Source organism: Strigops habroptila, chromosome 4, assembly GCF_004027225.2.
Source record: "Strigops habroptila isolate Jane chromosome 4, bStrHab1.2.pri, whole genome shotgun sequence".
Lineage (NCBI taxonomy): Eukaryota > Metazoa > Chordata > Aves > Psittaciformes > Psittacidae > Strigops > Strigops habroptila.
The window spans coordinates 36,062,451-36,090,450 of NC_046358.1; the positions used below are offsets into that span (position 1 = coordinate 36,062,451).

Genomic DNA, 28,000 nt, shown 5'->3' on the forward strand with positions numbered 1-28,000 from the left:
CTTTAGATGCTCAGTAAAAAAATTCAGTGTAAAGTTGGGTGTATATTGTTCAACCATATTCCAACAAACCTGAGTGGGCAGCGGCTGCTACTTCCCTTCGGGGCATCTTGCTATGAGAGTTACTGCTCTGCTTTTTAAAGTGTAGTAAAGGCAGCACTGTGGGGTGGGTAAACTTGATAGTAGCTACTACTGTGATAATCTTATGGAAGAATTTGTGTGGTACTGCAGATAATAATGAGCAAGATAACTCTACTTTTCAAATTGGAAAAATGAAGATTGACCTTTTTCAATTCTTTTCTGGTTTTCTACAACTGTTCCAGACTCCTTAGTCCCATTTCTGTGAGATTTTGCCATCTAGATTCCTATTATTATTGTTGTTAGCCAGGTACTCCCCTCGCAGTGGAAGGAGATCCTTAGCAGAACATGTCTGAGCTTTTTCATATGTTCCTGAAAACCCCTTTATTCTAAAACTGACATGCTGTCTTTGCTGCTTGGAAGGACAACATCTTTGTACGGAAATAGTTGCGATTCACAGTAAATGAATTTTGATGGGTTACTTTTAAAACAGGATCATATCATGCTGAACAGCTCTTTAACCCTCGCCACACTGCAAGGAACCCTACCTGTTGTTTCATGCTCTGAGCAATAAAGCATTTTCCTGAGGTAGTGGGATAAGAGCCAAGCAGGCTTTGTTGTACCTGTTCTTAGGGGTTTCTGCTTCAGCTCCTTGCATCTCCTGCAAGTGTTGGATCATGCGTCCTGAAGTAAATGTTCCCCATTGTTCAGCTCTGCTTTCCCATCTGTGGTTGTGCTGCTGGCCTTTGAAATGATGATGGTCTGCATGATCTATGAAGAAAATAAACCACTTACTGAAGACTAATGCTGCTAGTACTTCTTTACAACAGAGAAGTTATTGCAGCTCCAGATATAAAATGTTATTTCTGAAGTTTTCATCTTGGTTAGAGAGAAAAGTCATGAACCATGAGTGGCACAGTAAGGGACACTGCTACCTTTTATTAACGGCGTGAAGTATGTATCCACTCCAGGTGCCCTCATCTTCCCAGCAGACCTTTGACCTTGGGATACAGCTGTGGTGTTTGTTGGGGTGTTTCAATAACGTATATTGTGTGTGGTACAGTTAAGCAACAAGAAAAGTTAACATCTGTGTGGTAAGAAACAGTAATGATATTGTTTTGATGTAAATCGGTTACTTCAGGCAGTTTTCCATAGAAATCACAGAATGGTTGTGATTCTTGGGTTGGAACGGACTTTAAACATCATCTAGTTCCAACCCCCCTGCCATGAGCAGGGACACCTTCCACTAGACCATGTTGCTCAAAGCCCCGTCCAACCTGGCCTTTTTGATTACAGAAATATAAATTGATAGCGTTTAAGGAAAACAAGCTTCAACTCCTGACTTCTCGGGAGGTAAAATAAGGCCCCTGTTTAGAACTGAGGCAGCTCCTGCTTGCGCACGCTATTCGCGGCGGCGGGAAGGGGCAGGCGGCGCAGGCTGCGCTTCGCTCTCGGTTCCGACGACGCGCTGTCCCCCGCTGCGGACACCAGCACCCCGCTCCCCGCCGCCTTCAGCGCAACCTGGAGCCGCTCGCGGCGGGCGGGGCCGGTCGGCTCCGGGAGGCGGGAGCGCGGAGGTCGTCGCAGCGGCAGGAAACGGTTCCGGGTCGTGGTCGGGAGCCAACATGGAGCCCGTCGGGCCTCGCTGAGGGAGAGCCGGGCCGCAGCGGGGCCGCGCCGCCGCCATGTCGCTGGGCGAGTACGAGCGGCACTGCGACTCCATCAGCTCCGACTTCGGCAGCGAGTCCTCGGGCAGGGGCGGCTCCCGCGGCGGCGGCGGCTTGCCCGGCGAGCAGGAGGAGCTGCACTACATCCCCATCCGCACCCTGGGCCGCGGCGCCTTCGGCGAGGCCACCCTCTACCGCCGCACCGAGGTAGGCTGCCCCGGCGGCGGGGCGGGCCGGGCTGGGCCCCCGCCGGGCAGCGGGAGAGGGGCCCTCTTCTCCTTCTCCTCTTCTTCCCCCGAGGAAGGGGCCTCGGGGGCTGCTGCGGGGACCGCTGTCAGGGCGAGCGGGGCGGTTTCCGGAGGATGGGTGCTTGGAGGCGCCGGCGCCCGAAGAGCCGCAGCGGGGCTCCCCGCGGGGTGGCAGCCGCGGCAACAGCGCTGGTGCGAAGCGGTGACTTCGACCCTCGGTGTCGAGGGGCAGAGGGTTTGGGTTTTGGCACGTTTGAGTGCCGCCGGTGTCTCGGTCCCCTTAAAGTTTTGTAGGGAGATGCAGCAATGCTTCTGATGCTAATAGATTCCTCATTTTTCTATGTTTTATTCCAGTCTCAGAGGACATGGGGGCATCTCATACAGGTAACTCTCTCGCGTGGTCAGCATTTCGGCATAGTCAGAGCAAACTGGCCGAAAAGCTAGTCCTCCCATTGCTCCCAAGTCGTTTAATCCCATCCAGGTCGATTGTAGTTGTGCTTTTTAGTGACTGCCAGAGAAAAGCACTTGACTGGTTCCCAAGGGAAGTTCTTCAGGTTTTTTCCTGGGGGAAGGCCACCCTGAGGCAACACAGCTCAAACAGTTGTAAGTGAACACTGTTCACTGAGCAGATCACTCGTAGCGTGTCTGACAACATGGGTGGGCCTAACAAGGGCAAACTAAATTTGTTCTTGTTTCCTTATTTTGTTTGTTTTTTAAAGAATACGTGGGTATTTGTAGTGGTCGATGGTCTTGTACAATATCCTGCAGATATGGGATTGGAAATACACTGTTCTCCCTTTATTGAACTGGAGTATGGCTAGTGTTTATTGAAACAAAGCAAACTCTGTGTCTTTCCTTGGAAACCTTGTAGTATGATTTCTTTGGTGAATTTCTTCCCCAAAGGAGTGCTGGCCAGCTAAAAAGATGGCTTCGGGCCATCCCTGTTCCTAGCAACAAGCAGAAAACCTTAAAACTTATTGTTGTGAAGAATCTGTCTGAAATCTGTAAGAGGTAAAATCTTTTTACCTTTCCTGAAATTTGAATTTCCTGCTACAAAGGCACGTACTGTTCTTTTCATAGTGGCGTGGTTTTAATTGAAGGATGTTTTTGTGTTTCAGGATGACTCACTTGTAGTGTGGAAGGAGGTGGACCTGACCCGGCTGTCAGAAAAGGAGCGTCGTGATGCCTTGAATGAAATCGTGATCCTCGCACTGTTGCAGCATGAGAACATCATCGCATACTACAATCACTTCATGGATAACACCACGCTGCTGATTGAGCTGGAATACTGTAATGGTGAGACCCCTAATCCCACTTACAAACGGGCAGCCACCACATTGCTGTGTCATCCTCCTGCAGAACCTTGAGCGAGTATTCCTGGGGTGTCCTCTAGGGAGCAGAGGAGAATTCTGCTGCATAGCTCCTGAAGACGGGATTGACAACCCTTCTAACTGATTGGTGTCTCAGGTGCCGGAGAAGGAAGCCCAGTAGTTAGTGCAGGCAGTTCAGGCAGTAGGTGATTTCTGGAGCTGGTGCAGTGGAAGAAGCGGGTTATTGGTAATGTACATTTCTACTGCACCTTGCCGTGTTCTTTTAAGAGGACAGTGGGAAAAGACCATGAGGATATTCGGGCCAGTCTGCCAGTACAGAGTAGGGTTGAGTGGGGCTGTTTCTCGGTAGCATCGCTTAAATAGACCCCTCCATTTGGCAATTATAAATCAAAGCTTAAAAAAGCTGCAGTCAGGACTTCTTCGTGCCTTGTGCTATCAGCTTCTACATTTACTATTAAAAAAAAAAGTAAAATCTGGTCCTTCTGGTGGTGGAGAAAACTTTAAAATTCCATCCAAGAGTCATTCAGATGGTATTGTTTGGAGTTTGCAGTGGAAACAGTCCCAGCTGGGATGGAGACGTAGAAGGATTTGATGTGAAGGTGTGAGTAGCAGCTGCTCTTAGACAACTGGAAGAGGAGGTTCATAGGCAGCTGGTACCGCTGGAACAGCATACCTACCTAGAAATGCAGTATAGTTCCTATTTGGATGAGTGGGACTAGGTATCCTTTGTGTGTTTGGGGGTTATGTTAAGCCTTGACTCATCAGCAGAAACTTTTTGATTTTGGTGGAAGGGGCTATCATCATGTTGTAATCATTTTGGACAGATTGCTTTCACTGGGAGAGGTTGGGGAGGACAGGGGAGTTGTGCAAAGTATTTTTGAGGGGTGTCAAGCACGCCAGTTGACAGGTTAACCAAAGCTGTTTCTGCTTCTCTGCTTTTTGTTCTTATTCACGATGGAGTCCAGTGCAAGAATAGGGGCACATTAGCTCTTTGATTTTAGGAGTACTCTGTGTGAGTTATTTAGCCGCTTCAAAAAGACTGCATGCTTAGGGCTATTATAAATTCCTTTGAGGTTGTAGAGAAAAGCTGCATAGTACTGATGTGCGTGCATGTTTGCTAATGTCTCTAAACTGTTTGTTTTACTCTGGGACAATAGCCAAGACGTGTATATAGCCTGTGTTGCCTGAATATGTCTAAGTGGTACAGAAATAGAAACATGAGAAAGAAGGAATCACATTCAGACTTATGGATATTTGTTCTGCCAGTTTGTTAATAGTTGTTTCTGTGGCTTTTTTTACAGTGTACAAGTCCAAGGTAATTTGTGAGTAATTTTTAAAGTAAAGCTGGACTAGTCCCTGTCAGACACCCCTCAGAATCCAGAGTTCTTACTGTTTAATTGGCACGTCTCTCCTGGAGATCTAGAAATGACCTTCAAATTTAAGTAGATTTTGTCCCCATTTTACAGGGAAGAAAGTCAAGTTACTGATTTATTTGCCTGTAGTTCTCTATATATATCATGGTATCATAAGACTTGGATTTATCATGGGATAGCATCAGTGAATACATCTGAAATCTATTTGGGAACAAATATCCTATTAAATACATTTGCTGAAGAGAGAACTGTGCGAAGGAAGGTAAGATATGATTAGATGAAAGAAATAATTTGTTCTTTTTAGTATGTGTGCATAGAGGTATTGGTTATCTGAGTCAAGAGCTACTTTGCCTCCTTGTGTAGGATTTCGGCAATGTAGTACCTGTCATTCTGCTCTGTTTCAGAAAGGCTGCAAAAAATCAGAGGTGAGGGACAGAATTCACTAAAAGCCTGCATAGCCTGAATTGCTAGGAAAGAGGTTCAGAAGAAGAGGCAGAAGTGAATACTTTGGTTAAATTGTGACTGTCATTTGTAGATAATTTGCAAATGTGAACGTAAGGCAGAAAAAAGAAATGCTGAGAGGTTATAGCAAGGCTGAATGAGAAGAAATTAAGCAAAGCGCATCTTAATTAGGATATAAGAAAAATCTCCCTAGCATGGAAATAAGTCCCCTGAGGAGGCAAAGGAGCCATTGCAACCGTTGCGTGGACATCTAGAACTTGACAGGCCCATGGAAATACAGCAGAAAGCTGTCTTGCACCATACTTGTGGGAATAGGAAAGGGCCTGGTGTTCTGTTAGTATTCGGATATAATATATGATAATTGGGAAATGGAATAGCAGCAGGATGTGATCAGAGATTTGGGGTTTACTGGTAGGATGCTAATCTGACAAGGAACGTCGCTGCCTGCAGCTCTCAGCATCATTTGTTTTAGCTCCTTGTTTTTCAGTCTGCCTTCTTGAAATTGTGAGGTGCCCTGAAGAGTCTGCTGATTCCAGGCTTCTGTCAGCGGTGCTGCTGTTGGCAAGGCTTTCTGGATTCTGCACTGATGTATTTGACAGGGCAGATGAAGGAGAAAGACGGGTCAGAGCTGGGCAGTAAGTGGAGAAAGGCAACAACGTGTGCTTTCCGGGGCTACTCTGAACTTACAATTATTTTCTTTCTCTTTTTTAATGTATTACATTTTTATACATAATGCTGAGCAGGACAATCTCACATGATTTGGTGTACAGGTTATAAATGTTAATGTATTCCAAGAAGCATTTACAGGTAAAAAAGTAGGGATTGCTAGCCTATCTTACAGATTCACTTTTCAGATAGTGGTAAATGGTTGTGTTATAAAAGAATCATCTCTGCTTAAGCTTAGATATGCCAGTGAAGTTCTTAAGAAAAACTTAATTTTGTGAGTGCCTGACCAGTTTAAGTGAGGAGTGCTGAGGAAGAGCTGTTGTGATTCATCAGATCCCTTAGGAGATTTGAGTATTCCCAGTAGTACCTGAGCAGAGTAATTGCTACCATTAACTAAGATGAACCTCTCTGTCTTCTCATTCACTTCTAATTACAGGAGGGAACCTCTACGATAAGATTCTGCGTCAGAAAGACAAGTTGTTTGAAGAAGAGGTAAGTAATTTGGGCTAGTTTGAGGGAGCAGTGGGGCTGGCCTGATGTTCTGGGGATCTGCCTGGTTATCTGAGTATACAATATCTTTTCTATAGTGCTGGTGGGAAGGAATTTCTGTGTATATGTGGGGACTGACATCCTTCCTCTCCTGTTGAATATTGCAAGCATTTATGGACTATCAACATGCTTTTTATTTTCCATTTTGGCTGCCCGTAAGCAGCATAAACTTGGAAGGGAGGAATAATGACAGAGAGCACTCAACTGACTTTGGTCACCTTCTCATCTTGGCTAACATTTAACTTTAAAACTTCTACCTGTGTTTGTTCCTAGTTGGTACTAAATTTCTCTCTCCTTTTAACCATTTTGCAGGTTCTTTTCTGAGTAATTACCATGAATCTGTCTCACCACAGACTTTTTTTTCCCTTGTTCCTTTTTCTCTCTTTGTTTTTTTAAACTTATTTTCTGCTGTCTGTTTCCACCTCAAGCTGAGGTGGTTAATGATTATTCTTATTTATCTTACATAATGACTTTTAAGGCCTTCCATCTCGTGGGGCATATTAAATGGTTACAGTTCATGTGCCAGAGAGCCCAACCGTAGATCTTTTGCAGGTGGTCATTGGCTGTCATTCCTAAGTCTTTTCACTCATTGAATCCTGTGATGCTTGTCAGGGCAGACGCTATGAGCGGCACTAGGACAATCTACCTTTGGAATGTCTTTTCAGAGATTTCCAAACCAGGAAATTCAAAATTTTCATACTCCTGAAAGAGCATCTAAATGGTGCGGTCAGGTCCTCTTGCTGTGACTCTGTTTGACAGGGATGTAAGGGGTTTGGTGTTTTATTGGGATTTTTTTTTTTTGCAAGCCTCAGACAATGCTTTTCTTTGTACCTTTGCAGATGGTTGTTTGGTATCTCTTTCAAATTGCATCAGCTGTGAGCTGCATTCATCGAGCAGGAATTCTTCACAGGTAAGTGTGGCATGTGATAACGCTAAGGTAATCAGTGCAGTTTGTGGGTGTGAGTGCAGAACTCCTCTAAGTAGCCTTTGCTTCTCTGTTTAAAGCAAGCACTGAATTTCTCTCCAAAGCATAACTGGACTGCCTAGACATTAAGTATCCCTTCTGTAAAGAATTTATTGGGCTGGAAACAGTCTTGTGATAAATGTGCAAGAAATTTTATCTATGAAGATGGAATTGCTGTCTTTGATGCTGGTGCTTTGTGAACAAAGAGTTAATCCATGTAGAAAGGAAGTAAATTGGCCCTTTATTGCCATAGCATATAAATGATGTTTGCTAAAATGGGTAGGAAGAACAGTTACCACAGGCCAAAGGTACTTCCTACCCATTCTACGATGAATAGCTTCAAACCAACATGGACATCCTTCTGTAATTCCTGGAGGCTAACAGTGATGAAGACTTTGCATTGCTGTAATATGACCCCTGAGAAGATTTGTCCTGCATTTGTCTGAATCTCATTTATTTGGCCTGTTATTTAAGAAGTAATACAGCTTGTTAGCTTGTAGTGGTAATTCTGACATTGACTGAGATTTTAATGAGTAGCTAATTACCGTTTTCTGTTGCCCTTTTCTGTTTGGGAGGGGTAAGTTTTTAATGTCTTACATGTGCTTCAAGGAGGCCATGATGTTCTGTGGAGTACCACATGTGTGGGCAGCTGTTCCCAGCATGGTTGGATTGTGTGCTGCACAACATCCTTCTCTAACTAATGAGCATAGCCGTGTGAGGATGTTTTCTGTGGGATAACATACTGGTTGCTGCCTTTCTGAATCTTTGGTAGTTGGAAGCCTTGCTAATGGAGGGTTGGTACCCTACACTCGACAAAGTAGTGCCTAAGTTTTTGACCTAAAGCAGATGTCATGTCTGTCCTGCTTTGCAGTGGTTTCCTGCTTACCACCTCTGTTGCCCATCTTCACAGCAGGGTTCACAGTCTAGGAACATGTGTGACCCCAAATCCTTCCATAATAACGAATTGAACAGTTATTTAAATGTTTGCAGTGATTTCCTTCTGCTGCAGACATTGTCAGAGTGACCCAGGACTTTGCGATGCCCCAAGTGGATGAATGCAAAGTGCTGCTTTACTTGATGTCCTGATCTACACTGGGAAGTTGTTGGTACGTTAGGAAAAGGGGGTGTTACGAGGTGTTGGCCATGGGAAGCGTATCATACTGCAGGGGCTTCCTCTCCATATTTACAGCCTCCTGTATTGATCTCTGAAACTACATATGAATTATTCTGTCTGGGAGAAAGTGTTTTCCATGAGTTTTGGAATTCAGCATTTTTGATCAGTGTTTTGATTTTCTGGGCGTAGTATGTCATGTTATAAAGAGTTGTTCTTGAGGCATGAGGTAGAGGGATGTTAAGTTTACATTCTAGAGTGTCATCTGTTTCACACTCTGTGTTTATATTTGCATACATACATATTCATGCGTACATTTACGTTTTTGGTGAGCTTCAGTGACACCTGGCTTGGGTCTATTTATAAAACAGGAAAAATAAGACTGCATAATGACCTTCATACGAGAAGAGACTGAGAGGGGGAAAAGAGCTATCTTTGATCTGTGGCCTTTATATAGGTGCCTGGAGCCTGAGCTGTTTAGGCTGTGTTGAGTTTGTGCAGGGACCTGATAAAATATGGATAAACTGCAGTTACTGCTCCAGTACTTGGGATCAAACTGCCTTTGGAGAGCTCTGTGTGTGTGAGAGAGAATAGAGTAGCAAGTACCTCATTTGGGGGGGAGGTATAGTAATGTGTGGGAAACTGTGAAATCTGGAGATATATTGGTGTGTCTGCATTTCTTTTTCTCCTTTCAGAGACATAAAGACATTAAATATCTTTCTAACCAAGGCAAACCTGATTAAATTGGGAGACTATGGGTTGGCAAAGAAGCTGAACTCTGAGTACTCTATGGCTGAGACTGTGAGTATCTGCTGCCTTTGTGTGCAAACTGAGGTGTGTTTTTCTTTCACCTCTGCATGCCTTGCAGAAGGTCAGGGATGCTGTACATTCTTGCTGCTTGTTTTCTGTAGTTTTCCTTTCCCTCTCCTCTCGATTTCCCTCAATGTTACCTCACTAACATTGGCATATTTGCTGGCGTGTTGCAGCCTGCAGTTATCCTTGCTCTCAGGTTACCTTTTGGAGGTTTGTGTCTCTGTGAAGCAGTAGTAAACTAAAGATAAGTGCCACTGTGGGCATGGAATTGTGCCAATATAGCCATGCTAGAGAGCACTGCTTTTCTTTCACTGGTGCCTAGGCTTGGTACTTCCATAGGTGAATCTATGTTACATGAAGGCAGTGCTGTCCAAAGGTGCAGGGGCAGCAGTACAGTCATATCAGTATGGCACTCTTCCCTCTGGGCTAGTTAAGCCCAACTTAGCAAATTAATTAAATTTGGTCATGTCCCTGTGCTAACAGGGGCATTTTACCTGAGCTGGGTCTGAAATAGCTTGGATGTGCTTACCTGTCATTGCACTGTGCCATAGATAGGTCTCCTATCTCTTTTGATACTCAGATTCTGAACTGAATTACAAAGAAGCAAGAAAGGCACTTGTGCTTCTTAGGATAACCAGGGGTATAGTTTATTGGTAATGCTCTTGGTGAGGGGCAAAACTTTGTAGGAGAGATTAATTCTACTAGAAGGCTGTTAAGTCTGGCTTTGTTTCAGACCCTTCCAGAAAGTGGTTTTGCAGCCAGAGTCAATGACACAGGCTTAGTTGTATTGCAGGCACCTGAAAGGCTCAGCTTGAATTTCCCAGCTCCATTCATTTCTGTGGTGAGTGCTAGGCTTGGAAAAGGAGACATTGTCTCAAGTTCCTATCTGCTAAAGGCCTTTATTATAGTTTGGGATGCAAGCCAGCTTGCACTTCCCCTTACCAGGCCCTGTTATTACGTTTCATGCAAGCTGTTGGTGTTCTATTAGGATGTGTAGTTAAATACTTGCCAACCTCCTTCCAGAACCTGCATGCTATTGTACAACTGCACAGTCAGTGGGAACTCAAGGCTACTGCATAAAGCCCTCACTGAGCTGGGCTGCAGCAAAACCACTGCCATTTTGTCACATTTTTCATGGCCTTCTGGCTTTGAGAGGAAGTGCAGTCTGTGCTGTGAATTTCCAGGTTTGGTTTTGCCTGGTGTGTGTGTGCATCTGCACATGCAAGCTGCGGGTTTTTTGTGCCTTTTTTGCTTCAGAAAAATTTTGAACTACTTCAACCATATTTCATTCTGTATATGCTGGGCGTGCCCTGGGCTAGTTGCTCAATTTGTGATCTAATGACCAGTCTGGAAATCATCTTTTGTGAAATGAGTGCAGGACATGTTACTGTCAGTATTTGTAACAGTCAAATTACGATTTTGTGAAATGTTTGTCTTGCTCACTAACCTTGATTTTTTTCAATTTATCATTCTTTCTCCTATTTACCAAAAAGATACCGAAAACCTGTCTCTGTCTTACAGAAAGGTTATGTTATGCTTTGCTTAAAACAAGGCTTAGGTGCAGTGTCTTAGTTCTCCATATAATACTGTGCTTCTAAACGTTCCTGTGGCTAGGACTCCTGTAGGTCTGTAGCTGTCACGCTCTGTAACAGGAAATGGAAGGGAGATGGCAGATTCTGAATGTACCCATTAGGTATCTAGTGCACTAGAAGAGCCTAATGAAGTGCAAGCTTCCCCTGGGGCTTTGCCGAGAGAGTCGAAAAGAGGGCAACTATAAATATTTCCCCTTCTTCTAAATTCTGTCTTTCTCATTTTATTTTGCTGTCTAGTTCCTTGGTAGGGAATAAGCTCTATTCATCTGGAAGCTTCATTCTTGCACCTTTTATCATGTTTGTTCTGTGTCTCGAGCAACACCACTATTTCTGTTGTACCTGGGGGGATTTCTGTATTTAAGTGCTGGCTTTGGGGATCTTTTGTGTGATGGGGGATTATTTTAAACCAGTGGTTTGGGAAAGCCCACTTCTGAAGTGAAAGCTTTCACGTGGGACTCAAGCCAGCTTTTTACTTACTGAACCAAAAGTAACCTCTTTTTCATCGGAGACAGAGTAGCCTTTGTTCTGGCAGTACCTTGTGATCAGGAAGACCGTGTCCATATCCGTGGGCTGGCATCTGTGTTTGGAAGCTTTGCTAGATCTCTTTTTCTCCAGCCTCTTATGAGGGTTTCCATATGCACCTGGTCAGTACGTAAGCCCCAGGTTACATCTTAAATGTATATTTAAGAAAGGTGCAAGTCCATGCTGTGTTCTTAAGACTATTACTTCATCGAGAAGTATGTACCACATCAGGAGCTGAGCAGAGATCTAGGATCTTCTGAGAAACTCAGGTACAGGCTTGTGGATGAGAAGGGAAGGAGCGTGCTTCTGGTTCCCATCCCTCAGCATGTTGGTGGGGTGTGTCATGTGTCGTTTCAGGGCTGTGTCAGAGCTGCATCTGGCTCTGAGCTCATGGGCCTGTTCATGTGTGAACATGATGGATGCAGAGCTCCTGAATTGAAGGCTGCTGGGTCATTTCTGGTTTTTGAATGTTTTTGTTTTGTTTTATTTCCTAGCTGGTGGGAACTCCGTATTACATGTCACCAGAACTCTGTCAGGGCGTGAAATACAACTTCAAATCAGATATTTGGGCGGTGGGCTGTGTCATCTTTGAGCTGCTTACTCTGAAGAGGACCTTTGATGCTACTGTGAGTCTGCAAACCAGGATGGACTGAGTAACCTTATTTTTTATCATCCTGACATTCACACTTGGCTCGTAGTTTTCTTAACTCGACTTTTTCTTTCATTGTTGTTTAAATCTGCTGATTAAGAAAACAGTGGCCTGGGAGTGCCAGAGCAATTGCCTGCATGATTTCTTCTACCCTGCACTGCAGATGCCTCTCTGGCTTCTGCCAACCCCCCCTTAGTCTGCAGCCACAAGCTGTGCTAATCTGTATCATTGTTGTGGGCAAAACATCCTTTTCTTTATAATGAGGAAGTTTGTAATTGTGGTTGGTTGGTTGGTTTGTTTGTTTTCCCAGCATTACTAGCTGTGAATTTTCTGGGCAGGGTTCTGTAGCAAAAACTTCCAGCCTTCTAATGTTACAGGATTTAATCCTATTACCCTTTCTCAAAGTTTGGGTGCAAGAGAAGTGTGGTCAAGCTGGCATGGGGAGGGTGAAAGGAAGCATTGCTGGCTGACATATATGATTTGCCAGCTTTTGCCATGAGATGGGAAAAGCTGCTAGCTACCATGGTGCAAGATTTAGTAACCCTTAAAAAGACAACATGAAAATGCCATCCTTTCCTGGCTTCCTCTCATCATGGCTACCAAATCCCTAGTAAATTTGCTGCTGTGTGGTCTTTCGATGGCAGTAAGCTGCATAGGAGATTCCATGCAGAGAGAAACCTATCATCACCCTGCTGTTAGGGAATTTGGTGAAAAGCTGGATTTTGCCACCAAGTCCCAGCTATCAGAGATACCAGTTCTGCAGGAATTATGATTAGGTTTCTGGAGAACTGCTAGGCAGGGAAGAAGGTTGTGTCCAGATCAGAGAAGGAGGAGGAAAACAATAGTGACCTGTAGCATCTCTTCCCATTGGACACGTCCAATTCAACGGTTTCTGGTTTCTGCCTAGAATCCCTTGAACCTGTGTGTGAAGATTGTACAGGGAAATCGCGCTATGGAGGTTGATTCCACTGTCTACTCCCGGGAGCTGATCCAGATGGTGAATTCCTGCCTTGATCAGGTTGGTGAAATACTTTTTAATTCTCAGACACCCCTTCCCAGCTGCCTAGTCCATGGAGTTCAGGGTGAAGGGGAGCAACATGCCTGTTCCAGCATGAGGGCTGTTGATGCAGGGTAATTTCTGTGAGGCCTGAGGCATCACTAAGGCTGGGCTTCCTCTGAGAGCGTTGTCTCCAGGTGCTGTTGTCATGCAGGCTCTGGAGGAGTGCTGGGTTTCCTCTGATGACAATTACCTAATGGGCTGGCAGAAGCAATTATTTTGTAATGCAGTGGTGAGGAGGTGGAAGCATCATCTCAGTACAATCTCTTAAGGTTCTGGCTTTCTGACTGTGACTCTCTTTCTGTAGGGAATTAATTTCTTTAGAGCAAACACAGTATTGATACCTTCAGAGCATGGAAGCCCCTCCTGCACATCCCTGGCATTAATTCCTATTCATTCCAAACATTTGAATTAATTCCTTTCTCTTCTGAAGGAAGTCGGGGAAGGAAGTCCATGCAGGCCTGAATGACGTCTTCTGGCCCAAGATTTTGTTGTGGATGATGAGCGTTTCCCAAGGAATGACTTATTGTTCACTTCTTTCAGGATCCAGAGAAGAGACCCACTGCAGATGAATTGCTTGAACATCCCCTTCTCAGCAAACGCCGGAGGTAATCAGATGGTCTTTCCTGTAAGCTGGAACCTGGTGTCAGGAGAACAGGAGTGTTTGTGCAGACTAGTGGCATTTATGCTTCTGTAGCAAAGTCCTTAAGTTAATTTGGCCTGATGTGAGGCAGTTATTGAAGTACACTGCATCCTCTTTAGGAAAGAAGTGCCTTCTTGCTGTCTCGTCTTCTGGTCCAATGTTCTGTTGGTGCGTGGGTATGGTGAGAAAGGTCTCTGCCCTCTTTCTCGTAGAAACTGTTGTATTGAGAACCTTGAGGCATTCCTTTCTGAGGCTTCTTTGAGGAATGCTGGTTCCTGCTTTTTAAATCTCTGAGAATGAAAGGTCACAGAGATCCTCCTATAATCACTGGACAAGGCCTTTCAAAATACATGTATCATGCAATATAGAGACACTTGCTTTCTCCCTTTGTTGTTTCCCTTTTGTGGAGAAAGTTGTCTTGAAAATGGCCCATTTTAGCTTAGTTTGACCATCAGCCTGCACACACTGTCTTTTTATGAAAGGTGGACAGTAATTCTGGACTGTTTGGATCCCACATGGGTTGCTTTGGGAACAGCAGATTTAGTCCTTTATACCAAGATTCTTTTACTTGGTGGTCAGCAAAGTTTGAGTTTTGTCTTGCTGTGTATGCACTGGTGAAAGCCCAAATCCTGATAATGTTTAGCCACTTAAGGTCATTCTTGTGCAATCTGGGTATTGGTTGGCCACATTCTGGTATATGTGTAGTTTGTTGTCCTCAGCTCTCCTGCAAATTTGTTGGCTATATGGTACATTACTTCTGCCCTACTTACTGTGTGTTGCTGTGAGCTGACAAACAGCTGCCATGTTTCCTCCAAGAGGGAACAGCTTTCCATTGGAAAGGAAAGCAGTCTGTGTGTGCTGCCTGTCAGTAAATTGCTTTGGGCAATGTTACTGTTTCCTAAAATGCTTTTTCTCCTTTGGCAGGGAGATGGAAGAGAAAGTCACTCTGCTTAATGGGCCAAATAAGCGACCAAGGTAATTATTTGGGCATGTGTTTGAAAGGAAGTCTGGAGAGAACAGCTCCCCAGAGAGGAACTTTGCTGAGAGTGCTAGTCTGTGCTAGTGTAGGTGCTAGTCTTAATGGAATAGTGTAGGTTCCTAATTCCTAAATGCTAGGAATTTGACATAGTTGTTACATGGTTATTGTCCCATGTTTTACTCTGCCTTTTATATCCTGCTTATTTGTATGGCTGGAGCCTTACCTCAGCAGGTCCCATACAGCTGTAACCTGTCCTACTGAGGATGTAGTCTACAGAGTACATATCTGACATCATGATGTAGATCCCTCCTTTCATGCAGATTACCTTCAGCAGCAGGAATATGACTGTCTGAATGTCGAATGTCGAATATAAATATCTTTCATAAAACTGGATACATGCAGAGGTTGCTCTGTGAAGCAGGTAGCTCCCATGACATGTATAGCTCTTTTTCTGTTGATCTGTTAGATAGAATTTGACCTTTTTTCCTCATAAACTTGGAAGTACTATCTGAGCACTTTATATGAATTGTTCCATTTCATGGGTCGCTTGCAAACAGTTTGCTTTGATTACAACTTCCATCTTGCAGTCTGCTTGTGAATTGATTCTTACCCGCATTGAAGTGTTACATTTTTGCCCTCAGATAGAAGCCTAGATATAGAGCAGAGAGGGAGGTCAGAAGCTTTTGAGTGCTTCTGTATTTTGAGCAAGATTTCATGGCCATTTGAAAGGCTTTCATGTTTCACAAATGAGAACAGCTCCATGGCTATTCAGTGGAAGCCCATCCTTTTTAAATGACATCAAATTGGATTGTAGGCTTTTTAAAATGCTTCCTGGAGGCTACTTTCTCTGCTGCTCTGGGACAGGTTTGATCCTGAGTCTCAATAGCAGTTGAGGCCTCATGACCAGCCAACAAAAAGAACAGTTTATGAAAAAAACCATAAATGATTGTGAGGGAGAAACTGCTAGACAACAGTAGGAAAGTGAGTCACGACAGTGAATGTGAACTCATTATTGCATTTGTGTTCTGGGGGGTCTTGTGCAGGTCAAGTACCATGAATGAGGCTCCCATTGCAGTCGTGACTTCGCGCACTAGTGAGGTGTATGTTTGGGGGGGTGGGAAGTCCACCCCCCAGAAGCTGGATGCCATCAAAAGTGGCTGCAGTGCACGCCAGGTGTGTGCTGGTAACACTCACTTTGCTGTGGTGACAGTGGAGAAGGAGCTCTACACCTGGGTGGTAAGTGAGAGAAACTGCAGGAAGGGGTAAGGGTGGGAAAGGAGAGTCCATATCCACTGCTGAGCATTGATGAACCTGTTAGAATTAGATGGGCAAAAAGCCTGGAAAAGGAGAAATCTGATGTGACGCACTCAGATCCATCTGTTTTGGGACTGACCCAAGTCTCAAGGCAAGTGTGTTTTGGGGAGTTTTCCATCGTGACAGGAAGCGTATTGGTGACTTGCTGTGCACTTGAGGATTGTAGGTGGTGGACTGGTAGGCCCAGACACTGAGTCAAACATCTCTTCTTCCTGACTACTGGAAATGTGCTGGAGGCTGTGTGATGCTCTGTTGGCTTTGTGTATTTTTGAGGAAAGTTTTCCGAGATCAGAATGGATGGGGTGAGTGACCTCGTTGTAATACACATCATCTGTGAGGCAACTTTTGGATGAAATCAGATATGTTTTATACTAAACAGCTCTGGGGTTTTTTTGTGATGAGTGGATAAAGTGAATGAAAAAAAAAATGTTGGCATATGATGCATTTGAAACAATTGAATCCAGTCTTCTCAGGCTTAGATGGTGTGTTACATGGAGGGGTTGTGCATCTCCAGGATTCCACAGTTTGTTGTATTGATGATACAAAATCTGTTAAAACAGATTAGAAAATACTGGTAGGTGGCTGATAGAAGAAAGAGATCCAAACAGGAGGAGAGCAACTTGAAATAATTTGCTGGATGTTACTGCAAGAAAGGCCACTGAGAACTTCCAGCTGGCTATTAATATTTTAGCTTTAGGTTTAACACTACTCAGAGTTGTTTTGGTTTTCCTGTAGAATTGATAGGTCTGGCCACTTCTGTGGCATTTGTTTCACGTTACGGATTTCTTTGTAGTCATTAGGATTTAGAAAAGTGGGTCAAGAGACTGAGGAATGAATTTCAGCCGTGCCAGCAGGGAGCGGGTTCTGTAGCTTGGCAGATGAGAAAGGAGCAGGGATTCCTGCTGGTGGCCAGGGATGGGATCGCTCCCTGTTAGTGCATAACTGCTTGAAAGCCTGTGCTGCCATTTAGAATGTTGCCTGCTGTTATCCCACATAGATAGCAGTCTCCTCCCTAGAGCAGCTAACACGCTTTCTCTTTTCTCTTTACTGTCTTCTATTGCTTGTTTGAGGTGCTGTAACTTGGGACCACCTCTGGAGTTGTGGATACATAACGTTACCAGATGCTTCTGTCTTGCAGAATATGCAGGGGGGCACCAAGTTGCACGGACAGCTGGGACATGGAGACAGAGCCTCCTACCGGCAGCCAAAGCATGTTGAGAAGCTCCAGGGAAAAGCCATTCGCCAGGTGTCCTGTGGAGATGATTTCACAGTGTGCGTCACAGGTGAGAGCTGAAGGGCACCACTGTCCCCTCGCTGCGCCTTGGAGGTGTTTGCCATCACAATAACATTAGCAGAGTGCACAAAGGAGAAAGCCTCGTATATTTCTCACCCCTTAGTTTTGAGACCAGTAGGTGCAGGAGATAGATCAATGTTATTATACAGAGGAAGATACTGACTCCCAAGAAGACTGGGTGTTTTGCTGAGGATGTGCTCCTTCTTGGTGATGAAACTGGGTGTTGAGCACAGCTCCCTGTGGCTGTGCAGAGTCCCTGCTCTTACAAGTGCATGTGTTGCCTCCACACATGCCTGTATTAAAGACATAGGAACCTGAAGTCAAGGACGTAAATGTGTTTGAAACTCTTTTTTGACTGTGTGGGGAATGAATCACCCAGTGATAAAAGACAGTGTGTATCTGAGATTTGCTGTTTAATTCAGAAAGCTTGAGACCTGGTCTACTTCTGACTCTGCTCATACGTTGAAAGATTTGTTAACTGTGGTGTTGTCTATTATGGAAGAATTTGAATCTTGCTTGTCTCATAAAAATAATTCTCAACAAGGTAGTTTCCATATTATTTTGCCAGTGCTGCTGGAAAAGCAGAGGTTTGACAAAGATATGCTCAGTGTGCTGGAGGAGTGACTTAGGGAGCCACAGGATAAATTTGTGGGTTTCTATTGAAGAAAGTGGCAGGTTCAACCCAAGAGTTTTTGGCACTGGTGGCCTGAAATAGCCTGCAGGTTGTAGTGTAATGTCATCCATCTTAAAATGAACAAGAAAGGTTTCCATAGTCTCCTGATGACATCTTCTGCACTGAAGAGGAGAATACTTAGAGAAAAGAGGTTGCTCTGGCTGTGTCCTAAGAGGTTAATGTGCAGCGTAATACAAGCTCTGTGTGCTGACCAAGCTTCCCTTGTGTCCTTCAGATGAGGGCCAGGTGTATGCCTTTGGCTCAGACTATTATGGATGCGTCGGCATTGACAAGGCTTGTGGCTCTGAAGTGCTTGAGCCCCTGCAGCTGGATTTCTTTCTTACCAACCCCGTGGAGCAGGTCTCATGTGGAGATAACCATGTGGCAGTGCTGACCAGGAACAGAGAAGTCTACACGTGGGGCTGTGGAGAGTACGGTAGGAACCTAAAGGCACTGGGGCATGCCTGCTTCAGAAAGCGGGTTGGCACAGGTGTGTAATGCAGGGCCTAGGTGAGGGCTGTCTGATATGCCCTGGGGATGTATGGCAAAGAACATTGCTCCTTTGGGGCTTTCTTTCCTTGTCAGGTTGGGGAACTGGGATCTGAGCCGTTGAGACTTTATTCTGGGAAGTTCTAGGGTGCCACCTGGCTTCCTTGTGGGTAGGGCGCTTGTAGTGTGAGTGGGGTTGGGTCACCTTGGGGTTGGCAGGCAGTGATGCATGTAGATGAGTGGGTTTCTAGTTCTGTAGGGAGATTCCTTTGGGACTGTGGAGAGGCAATACCATTTCTTAGGGACGGGCACCTTGTGAGGCCTTTTCTCACTGCAGTGTTTTCACTGATGCAGGGCGCTTGGGCTTGGATTCAGAAGAAGATCATTACACCCCTCAGAAGGTAGGTCTGTGACTACTTCTCAACATCTGCATGGACATAAATTCAAATTGATTGCTGATTGTAAATATTAACTGTCTGAGGCTCAGATGTGTTTTTCTGAAGTACTGTAGTTTGTGAGGGGTTTAACTTTGCTTCCTCGTTTCATTTTGCTTCATTTCTTTCTAGACATGATAGCAGAGGGGCATACTGCTCCCAAACCAGCCAGCATCATGACTTAGAGCTTCATTGCTCTGGTCTCCACACTGGAACTGGAAATGCCAAACTTAATGTGGTAGAAATCAGAGTAGGAAATACCAAATGGAGTACCTTGGGTTTGTAGATGAAACTTGCAGTAGTGCAAACAACTGTGAGTCTTTGAATTTGACATAATGAGTTAAAGATGAGTTGAAAGTAAAACCTTCTTGAAATGCAGTGGTAGGGGTAGTGGAGGTAATCTAACCCAGTGGGGGTTAGAAGCCATTGAGGATTTGCCTGGAAGCCAAATACCTGTGATCACACAGTATCACACCCACACAGCACGGACCCAGCCCTGCTCGGTGGACTGGGTCTGGTGCTTGTAGACTCCAGCTGGCCAGGATGCCTGTGCACCACATTGCTGGTTCCTGTGCTGGCTCACTGGTGTCTGCTCACAAGGTCTAGAATGCCTGGAATTTCTGCATTGTGGCCAGAGTTTCAGTATGCTGTAGACTTCATGATATTCTTGTGCCTTCATTCAAAATAACTGCATTGGCTATTGTCAGTGCCCAGACTAGCTGAACCACTGCTCTAACCCCATATGTTTCCATGTTCCAGCTTCTATGTAGTAGGTGTTGGGGTTTTGATTTTGTTGGGATATATTCCTTCCACATAGGTGGATGTTCCAAAGACCTTAAACATTGTGTCTGTTCACTGTGGCTGTGATGGAACTTTCCTGCTCACCCAGACTGGCAAAGTGTTGGCATGTGGACTCAACGAGTTCAACAAACTAGGCCTGAATCAGTGCACATCAGGGATAATCAACCATGACGTAAGTGCATTTGGGTCCCTGCCTCCAGCTCCCAGCTGTATATGAGGGAATGGAGGTTCTGTGACAGAGACAAAGCATTCATTAGCTTTGTGCCAATTTGTTAGTTCCAGTCCAAGACAATGGATACTGGGACTGTGGAAAGAGGCAATTTGTTTCTGTTTCCTGTCTGCCATATAGGCTTATGTCATATCTGGTAGTGAAACAGATAGTGAGCTACTCCAGGGTGATTTAGCCAGTGACGTGGATTCTGGCAGTTCTTTACCATACCCGTGTTGGGACTGTCTAGGTTAATGTTGTGGTCTGCCAAGACATGCTTGAGTAGGTTTTAGCTGATGAACGTGTGTTTTTTCACTCTCTGTTTACCCACATGTCTTTTCTCAGACATACTGTGAGGTGCCATATGCCACTTCCCTTACCTTGGCTAAGCAGCTCTCCTTCTACAAGATTCGTACCATTTCTCCAGGGAAGACACACACAGCTTCCATCGATGGTGAGCCCTGTATATTAAGAAGTGAATACTGGTTGCTGGATTACTTTGCATCAGCTTAGCCCTTTCAGCCTGGCCCTTGACATTGAGGGTTGTGCTCTTGGTAGCAAGGCTTTTGCCTGCTCCAGCAACCCAGGATTCCTGTTCCTCAGGGGTGTGGATTCCTGGCCAATTGAAGCAGCAACATCAGCTTCTGGGTCAGCCTTCCCTTTTCTTTAAAGGGACAAAAAAGAAGAAAAAAACTGGGGGGGAGAATTGTGCTCTGGCCTAGCAGAGGAATCATTTATGACCGAGTTAGGCTTTGCTCAAGCGATGCCAGTGAGAGGGCTGTGAGGAGTCCCAGCTCCCAGCATCAGAAAAGGGAAGCAATGGGAGAGGGAACCGGGAAGGTGTTTCCAGGCTGTAGCCATTCCTCTTGGTTGGCACTGTCCCCTCCCAGCCTGGCAGGCTTCTCAGCAGAGTCCTTCCTGGTTGTGGTCTGTTGCTGCTAGTTCTCTGCGTGCATGGCTGCTTCCAGAGTTTGCTGTGGGCCCTTGCTGTGACTGTCTCCTCGTTCCTCTTCTCAGAGCGAGGCCGCCTGCTGACCTTCGGCTCCAACAAATGCGGACAGCTTGGTGTTGGGGACTATAAGAAGCACCTGGGAATTAACCTGCTGGGAGGCCCCCTGGGGGGTAAGCAGGTGATCAGGGTTTCATGTGGAGATGAATTCACCATAGCTGCTACTGACGGTGAGTGGGTCTTTGCAAAGTTGTGGTGGTTTCTTTTGGACTACATGTGCAGGGTGGTTAACTGCCTCCCACTGAGCATTTCCTGCACCACCCCTGCAGCACCGCACTGAAATAAAGAAAACCTCCTAGACTGGGGCTGTCTGGCCCTGTTAGTAGTTCCAGTGCAGCGCCAAGCATTTGCTCTCCCTGGGGCTGCAGAGTGCTGGCTTGGTGGCTGCCTTTTAGATTAGTTATCAGTTTGTTCTCTCACTGGCAAAATCGAGCTGGTGGGTCAGATACTTTGGGATAGCAGTTACAGCAGAGAGGCTGTGATCCTTGTAGCAATTGCAGGCCAAGGGAGAGGGTGGGAATTGAGGCTCCTGAATCTCTTTCCTCAGACAACCATATCTTTGCCTGGGGTAACGGTGGGAATGGACGTCTGGCAATGACATCGACGGAGAGAGCTCATGGCTCGGATATTTGTACCTCATGGCCTCGGCCTATATTTGGGTCATTGCATCATGTTCCAGACCTGTCATGCCGTGGTTGGCACACCATCATCGTTGTTGGTAAGTGTAAGTTTAGGATGAAATTTTGGGACCTTGGTTATGACAATGTATTGCTTGTCAGGACCTAGACTATAAATCCTGCCTAGGAACAGGCCAAGTTGCTTGGGAGAACGTGGCAAGCTCTCTGAGCTCTAGGTCTGCAACACTGGCTTTGTTGTGTGCCTTTGTAGGAGTTGTCTTCCTTTCCATGTGGCACTCTTAACTGAAAGTGTGCTTCTCTCGTTGCAGAAAAGGTGTTAAACTCAAAAACAATCCGATCCAACAGCAGTGGCCTGTCCATTGGAACTGGTGAGTAACCTGCCCTGGGGAGCTGTGGTTTAAGTCCATTCAGAGGTTATTTTGAGGGTGTATGGTCTGGTTCTGCAGCATGGTTTCTCTGCATTTGAAAGGCCTCACAGAAGAGCTCAAAGGCAGAAAATCTGATTGGTGCCGTGTGTGGGAAGGGATGGGCCAAACCTGGGAAAGAGAGATCCGAAACAGAGGAGGAAGAACATGGGTGCAGAGAGGCCTTTGTAGTTGAGGAACTTCCATTTGACAAGGAAAAGCTGAGAGGAATTCACTGAAGGGAGCTGATAAGGAAAGGGGGGCTATGGAGCAGCTGCTGGAGAGATGGAATCCAGTTTCTTGGACCTGTGGGAGGGCTGGGGCCAGCAGCCTGTGAAAGACGGCTGCACACAAGCCCTTTTGGGAGGCCTGCAGGGAGTGTTAGGATATAAGCTGTTGAGGGAGATGCGGCTAGCATGTGCCCTTACTGTGGCCATACAGCCCAAATTTCTGCATTTTTCTCTGCTCCAGCTGCGGTTTGGCACAGGAATAGCAGAGGTGGGAAAAGTATAAAGTTTTCATTCTTGTTTGCTAGTGGCTCAGAGCTGCACAACTGGAGGAGGAGAGGAAGAGGATAATGAACAGGAAGCGGAGACCCCCAATCCCAGTGGAGGCTTTCGGGGAACCATGGAAGCAGATCGTGAGCTGGGGGGCTGGATCAGCACCACAGAAGCTAAGGGAGGCAACGGTGCTGACAGCAGCTCCTGCCCTGGCTGGCTGCGGAAGGTAACGTAGTGTCTCAGAAATGCCTTAAAATGGGGACCTAGGCTGGGGAAAAGCAAGTGGCCTCTGCCACGTTTAAGGGATGGTCTGAAAGGTTCTCAGCAATGTGCTGTGAGGGGAGCCCTTTAGGCCTCTCATCCTTTTTTACCACAAGAGGGGGTTGATGCGCTGGTTGAGGAGGTTCAGTCAGCTGCAGGAAGACAGGCAGGCCTGACAGTGCTGCTTTTGTGTATCCAGGAGCTGGAGAACGCTGAATTCATCCCCATGCCTGACAGCCCCTTTCCTTTGAGCATGGCATCTTCAGAGCCAGAGAAGGAGACTCTCCCTTACCAGAAACTTCAAGGACTCAAAGTGGCCTCCGAGGAAGCTGTTGGATTAAACAAGCCCCAAATGGAGCCCTGGGTAATGTTAGAATGTGTGGCTAAAAGCTCTTGGGGACTGTAAATGGCAATGTTTGAATTATGAGGAGAGCTGAGGAGAGGGTGTTGGATTGGCCTATTTGTTGAATCAGGAAGAGAGGACTGTTGATATCAGAGATGATGCTGCAAAGAGAACAATTCACAGGAATCTAGAACACAAAGCTGGGGCTTGGCCAGATTGAAAATCATGAGATCAGTTCTGTGGGAAAATGTGGTTAATGCAATTGGGAAAAAAAGGAGAAACCTAGGGCCCAAACACCTAGCAGAAAAGAGAAATTTAGAAAGCAGACGTTGCTGTGGGACAGGAAGAACTGAGACGGGAAATCACTGAGAAACTACAACCTGTGACACTATCTTATTCCAGATTTCTGTCCCAAGAGAACAGATCCCCAGTTTAGCAAAAGGGTGGTAAACCAGGTAGATGTTGGTGATAGGAGTACAAGAGCAGCTTTCCCAGAAGGAGGAGGAAGTTAGTGGCACTCAGCCCTGGCCTGACTTCCCTCTGTGTCTCCACAGCCTACTTGCCTGAGTCCAACCTTGCCGTGCGGCGAAGGGAAGGCCGCGCCTCCTGCTGTGGGCTGCATGTGCAGTGCTCTGCAGGTGGAGGTGACGCACCTCCGAAGCCTGGTCTTGCAGTGTCTGGATGATCAGAAGAAGCTGCAGCAGGAATCTCTTCGTCTGAGTGCCCAGCTCCAGCGGTTCTGCAGCGGGACGGAGGGAATGCAGCAGGTGAGGACAGCGCTGGGCTCACCGCGCTTGTGTGTAGATTGTGGAGGCTGTGCAGAAGGAAGCAGCTCTTAGTGGATGTGTCTCTTAGAACAGAAAGAGAGGGCTTGAGCATGGTGCTTGTCTTTTGTTTGAGCTGCTGATGCAGGCACTGGTAGTAGCTACAGGAATGAAGTCAAGAAGACAGTTTCCTGTGAGGACAGCTCAGTCCTTGAGGGACCTGGGATCCCTCTTTATTTCTTCTCATGAGAAGGGATGAGTAGTCAGATGTCGTGGAGAGTCCCAGCTGGCTGTGGAGAACAGAACCTGTGCCGTATGTGGCTCCTGGCTTCTTTGTAGCTAGTCCTAGAGCTCTCTGGATAACTGCTGTGTGTTTGGCAGGTGGCGGTTCATTCCAAAGGAACACAGACAGCCAAAGAGGAGATGGAAGTGGATCCGAAACCTGACTTGGATTCAGATTCCTGGTGTCTCCTGGGAACGGACTCGTGCCGCTCCAGCCTCTAGTCTCCTGAGCCCACTGGGATCCATCTAACTTCACAGCACACTAACCGAATGCAGAGAGCGGCTTTCCTGGCTTCAGGTCACTCGCAGACAAGGAGCGAGGCCGGAGGCTCCAGAGCAGCACCCATGTACGTTTGATATGAACTAGGAGTGAGTTTGAGAGGGGAAAGGCTGCTGAGCTCTAGGCCAGCTCAGTGATTGAAGCAGCAGCAGCTCCTCTTTGTACCTTATCTGTCAACTCTGCACTCGAGGCAGAACGGCCCCATTACGGCGATGGCTCCAGTAGTGGCTTGTGGCCCTTTCATTGTTTCACTGCTTCCTGGGAGCTGCCTTTGGGACCCCAGTATTCATCACTGCATCTCTAGCTGAGAGGAGGAGACATGTTTTGAACTGAAGCTGGCTGAACCCTAAGACTTGCCACCTTCGCTTCAGAGGGGTGAAGGACTGGGATCCTCTCCCGACCACATGGTAAGGCCCAGCCGGTGAGGCTGTTTCCCTCTGCTTAGGGGCAGAGGGAGCAGAGAACGTCTCATTCTGGAGGCAGTGGAGATCTGCCTTTTAAGGAGATAATGATGGACAGTATGTCCCTGGCCTCGAGGCACAGCTTCTGGCCATGTGGCTGCTCCTAGTGTCCTGTACAGACAGAGTTTAAAGGCTTTATTCTGGGTGCCTAGAGCTTTCCACCTTCCAGGTAATGCACCGAGATGAGTGAATCAGGTGTCATTTCCAAAAGCAATAGCAGGGACTGTCTGAGATGGGATCTCTGGCTCTCAGTTTCAGACTACCTGCTTCCCAACCAGGTGGCAAGTGTCTGGGCCTCAGACTAAGTCACCCATTTCTTTCTCGAGCTGTTTGGCTTGGTTTGGGTGCCAGAGCTTCTGGTTTCTTGGCCTAAGCCTGTAACTGCTCCCTGCTTGGCTTCTGTTCTGCTCAGCCCCTGGTGCCCACACTCTGTGTGGGTGTGGGAAGAATCAGTGTTTTTCCGCTGAAGTGTTTTGATGAAGCTGGAATGCAGTTTCCTACCCAGAATAGGTCATTAATGCCATAGTCACAGGATGCAGCCTTCCCCAATGACCACAAATGATCAAGTCTCTGTCCGGAATTCACCTTCTTTCTAGAAGCAAGAGGCTTTCCCAAGAACATTGGAGATGGGAAGAGCCATGGTCTGATGATCAAGATTTCCTCATTTCCTGATAGAAAATGAGGTTAATTTTTACTCCCTTTAAATTTATTAGCAGATTGACTTTGAAATAAGTGTATGGGATTGGTAGGATCCCTGGGAGCAGCTAGCCTCCCCTGCCTTATGTGGAGCCTCTAAGGAGTCCTGAATACCTCTCACCTTTGCTGTGAGAGTGGGGTTCTGATTTCATCAGACTTAAACTGTTCCCATCGGTGACACGTCACTAGAATTGCCTCAGGGCTGTTGGAGTTGGATATGCTTTCACCTCTCCGGGGCTACTTCTTTCAGGGGACTGTTCCGGGGGAGCTAGCATTCCCCATTTGTCTCTAGAGGTGGATGCCAAACCATTCGCTTGTAACTTATGCTCCTTAAATACTTCTTTGGTGCCTATTGCTAGTATGTTGGAGCTGAATCAAGTGCAGTCTCTCCAGTGCAGTGTCCAGAGCAAGGATCGTACCGGTGTGCCCGTCCGTTGTTACCAAAGGCAGGGCAGGAGGACAACCCTCCTGGGAGGTGGTGAATGTCGGGTGCCCTGGCGCAACCATGTCTCTCCGTTGCCCTTGTGACTCTGCTCTCCTTTCCCCTGTGTGCGTTGGAGCCAGTTCTCAGGTTAGGGTCCCGGCTTGAGAGTTGTTGTTGCAGTTGGAAACGATGGAGTTGGTCACGTTGCGGCAGTGCCTTTGAGGAGTGAAGAGTTGAGCCTGAGCCATGCCCAATAAGCAAGCACCAAGCTGATGGGAGTCGCTCTCCTGCAGTGCACTGCTATCCTCATTTCTCAATGCTCTGCAGTTGGGAAGCTAGGTGCACAGACTGGATTCCCCTTGGATCTAGTGGAGGATTAGGGTTCCTGACAGAGGATGCCCTGTGCTCTGCAATCTCATATGTGCCTTAGAGGATTCACGCTATCCAGGTTGTGCCTGTTACAGACCACGGATTTCACACCAGCCAGCTACGCAACCAAAAAAGCAGTTTAAAGCCAGCACCTTTGTCTTGGGCTGAAAATGGAAGGGCAAGTGGGCAGAAGTGCCTTTTGAGCAGTTTCAAACCCTTTTTACTTCTCCCCTTGTTGCAGTGCTAGCTCCCTATGTGTTGGTCTCCTGCTAGTATTGCTACTGAGTTGTTATAGTGGAACACAACTTATGCCTGCTTTGACACTCTGGCTGAAAACTAGTTTGTCATTGTCATTGTCTTTTTTTTTTTTTTTGTTTGTTTTTTTGAGAGGTTAAAGGGTGGAGTGGTTTGGAGTTTCTGTTTAAATAAATGTTTAAACTCATTCTCCTGTGTTCAGTCTTCTTTGCTGTGGGAAAGAATGTCAGGTTTTGTGTCCCTTCATTAAAAACCCAAACAAACAACAAAACAACTCTTTTCTCTTGCTGCTGCACCTCCTCCTAGTGACATCAGGGAGCTCTTGTGCGTGTGTTTATTTCAACAGTATGAATGCCAAGTGGGAAATGAGTAACAGGAAGAGAGAGCTTCAAAGGGAAGCAGTACCTGTTCTCTCCAACAGCTTCTAGTAGGCATGAAGGCCTACAGAAGAGAGAACCTGCCTGACACTTGCTCAGCCAACTGTTCCTGTCACTTATATCTTTTTATTGGGGTTTTTAGTAAGTTGTGAAATGTCTTGGGAGGCAAAGCTGGGTTAAAGGCTTAAATTCACCAGAGATTTGGATTGAAAATGCAGCATGTCTCTGGAGGGGGATTGTACTGCAGTAGCAGAAGAGGAAGCTGAGCTGGTGTGAACAACATAAACTGAATAGTGCCAAGGAACACTAACCATGATGGCAAAGTGGCAGGGTGAATCTGTGCTCAGCCTGATGCTTTGGCTAAGCTGTTACTAAGTTTTAAACCAGTTATCAGAGACTTTCTGGATACTGCTGTTTTGTTGACCTGAAACAATAGCTCAGCAACGAGGTCTCAGCTGCCTGTAGTTAGTTGTGAAGCAAAGATAACAAATGAAGCCTGGCACTTTAATGCCATAACTTTTATCTACAGTCTCCATCTCAGCATTAGGTGTTGGCCTATCACTTCAGAAGACTTGCCAACAGATGGATTTTACAGTATCAAAAGCTTTTTTGTATCTACCCCAGTCACCATTTGCACTTTGCTGACTTTTAGGGTCCACTAAGTACAGTCAATAAAACATAGTGCAAAGGAAATGGAGTTAATATAACAAAACCGGCAGGGGTACTGAATTTCTTAACTCCTCTGTTTAACTCCGTTACACCTTTCATTAACTCAAGGGGGCTGGCATAAAGGTTCCGGTTTACCCCTTTCCTACCTCTTGCCACCTCTTGCTATCCTGTATTTTGAAGTTCTGAAGTTAAAGCATTGATCTTGCTTCTCTGATCAATTTGGATATAGCAAATTCTTTTCCCTTGTTTCAAGTCTGTTTTTTCCCTGCTCTCTAGGTCTGTATACTCATACCTGGCTGGCACAGGGCAGCACTGACCCTTTCTGGGACCTTCACACTTTTGTAGGGTGTGTCA

The 28,000-nt window shown here is 46.1% G+C and overlaps 1 protein-coding gene across 4 annotated transcripts; it reads left to right on the forward strand.

Moving 5' to 3' along the window:
• Positions 1-1,638: 1,638 nt before the first annotated feature.
• On the forward strand, positions 1,639-26,787 carry NEK9 (NIMA related kinase 9). Of its 4 annotated transcripts, XM_030481209.1 has the most exons (23): positions 1,639-1,949; positions 2,345-2,374; positions 3,109-3,286; positions 6,259-6,314; positions 7,211-7,281; positions 9,142-9,247; positions 11,868-11,999; positions 12,930-13,040; positions 13,623-13,687; positions 14,647-14,697; positions 15,745-15,937; positions 17,154-17,298; positions 18,218-18,418; positions 18,826-18,872; positions 19,723-19,878; positions 20,260-20,368; positions 20,932-21,093; positions 21,471-21,641; positions 21,870-21,929; positions 22,501-22,691; positions 22,926-23,090; positions 23,624-23,836; positions 24,215-26,787. In XM_030481209.1, exons 1-23 carry the CDS (start codon positions 1,761-1,763, stop codon positions 24,335-24,337), a joined length of 2,925 nt encoding a protein of 974 aa, XP_030337069.1. In that variant the 5' UTR covers positions 1,639-1,760; the 3' UTR covers positions 24,338-26,787. The 4 variants fall into 4 exon arrangements, with proteins under 4 accessions (XP_030337069.1, XP_030337070.1, XP_030337071.1 ...); XM_030481210.2 differs by lacking the exon at positions 2,345-2,374 and having other exon boundaries at positions 1,687-1,949; positions 24,215-26,696; XM_030481211.2 differs by lacking the exon at positions 1,639-1,949 and having other exon boundaries at positions 1,987-3,001; positions 24,215-26,696.
• Positions 26,788-28,000: the final 1,213 nt, after the last annotated feature.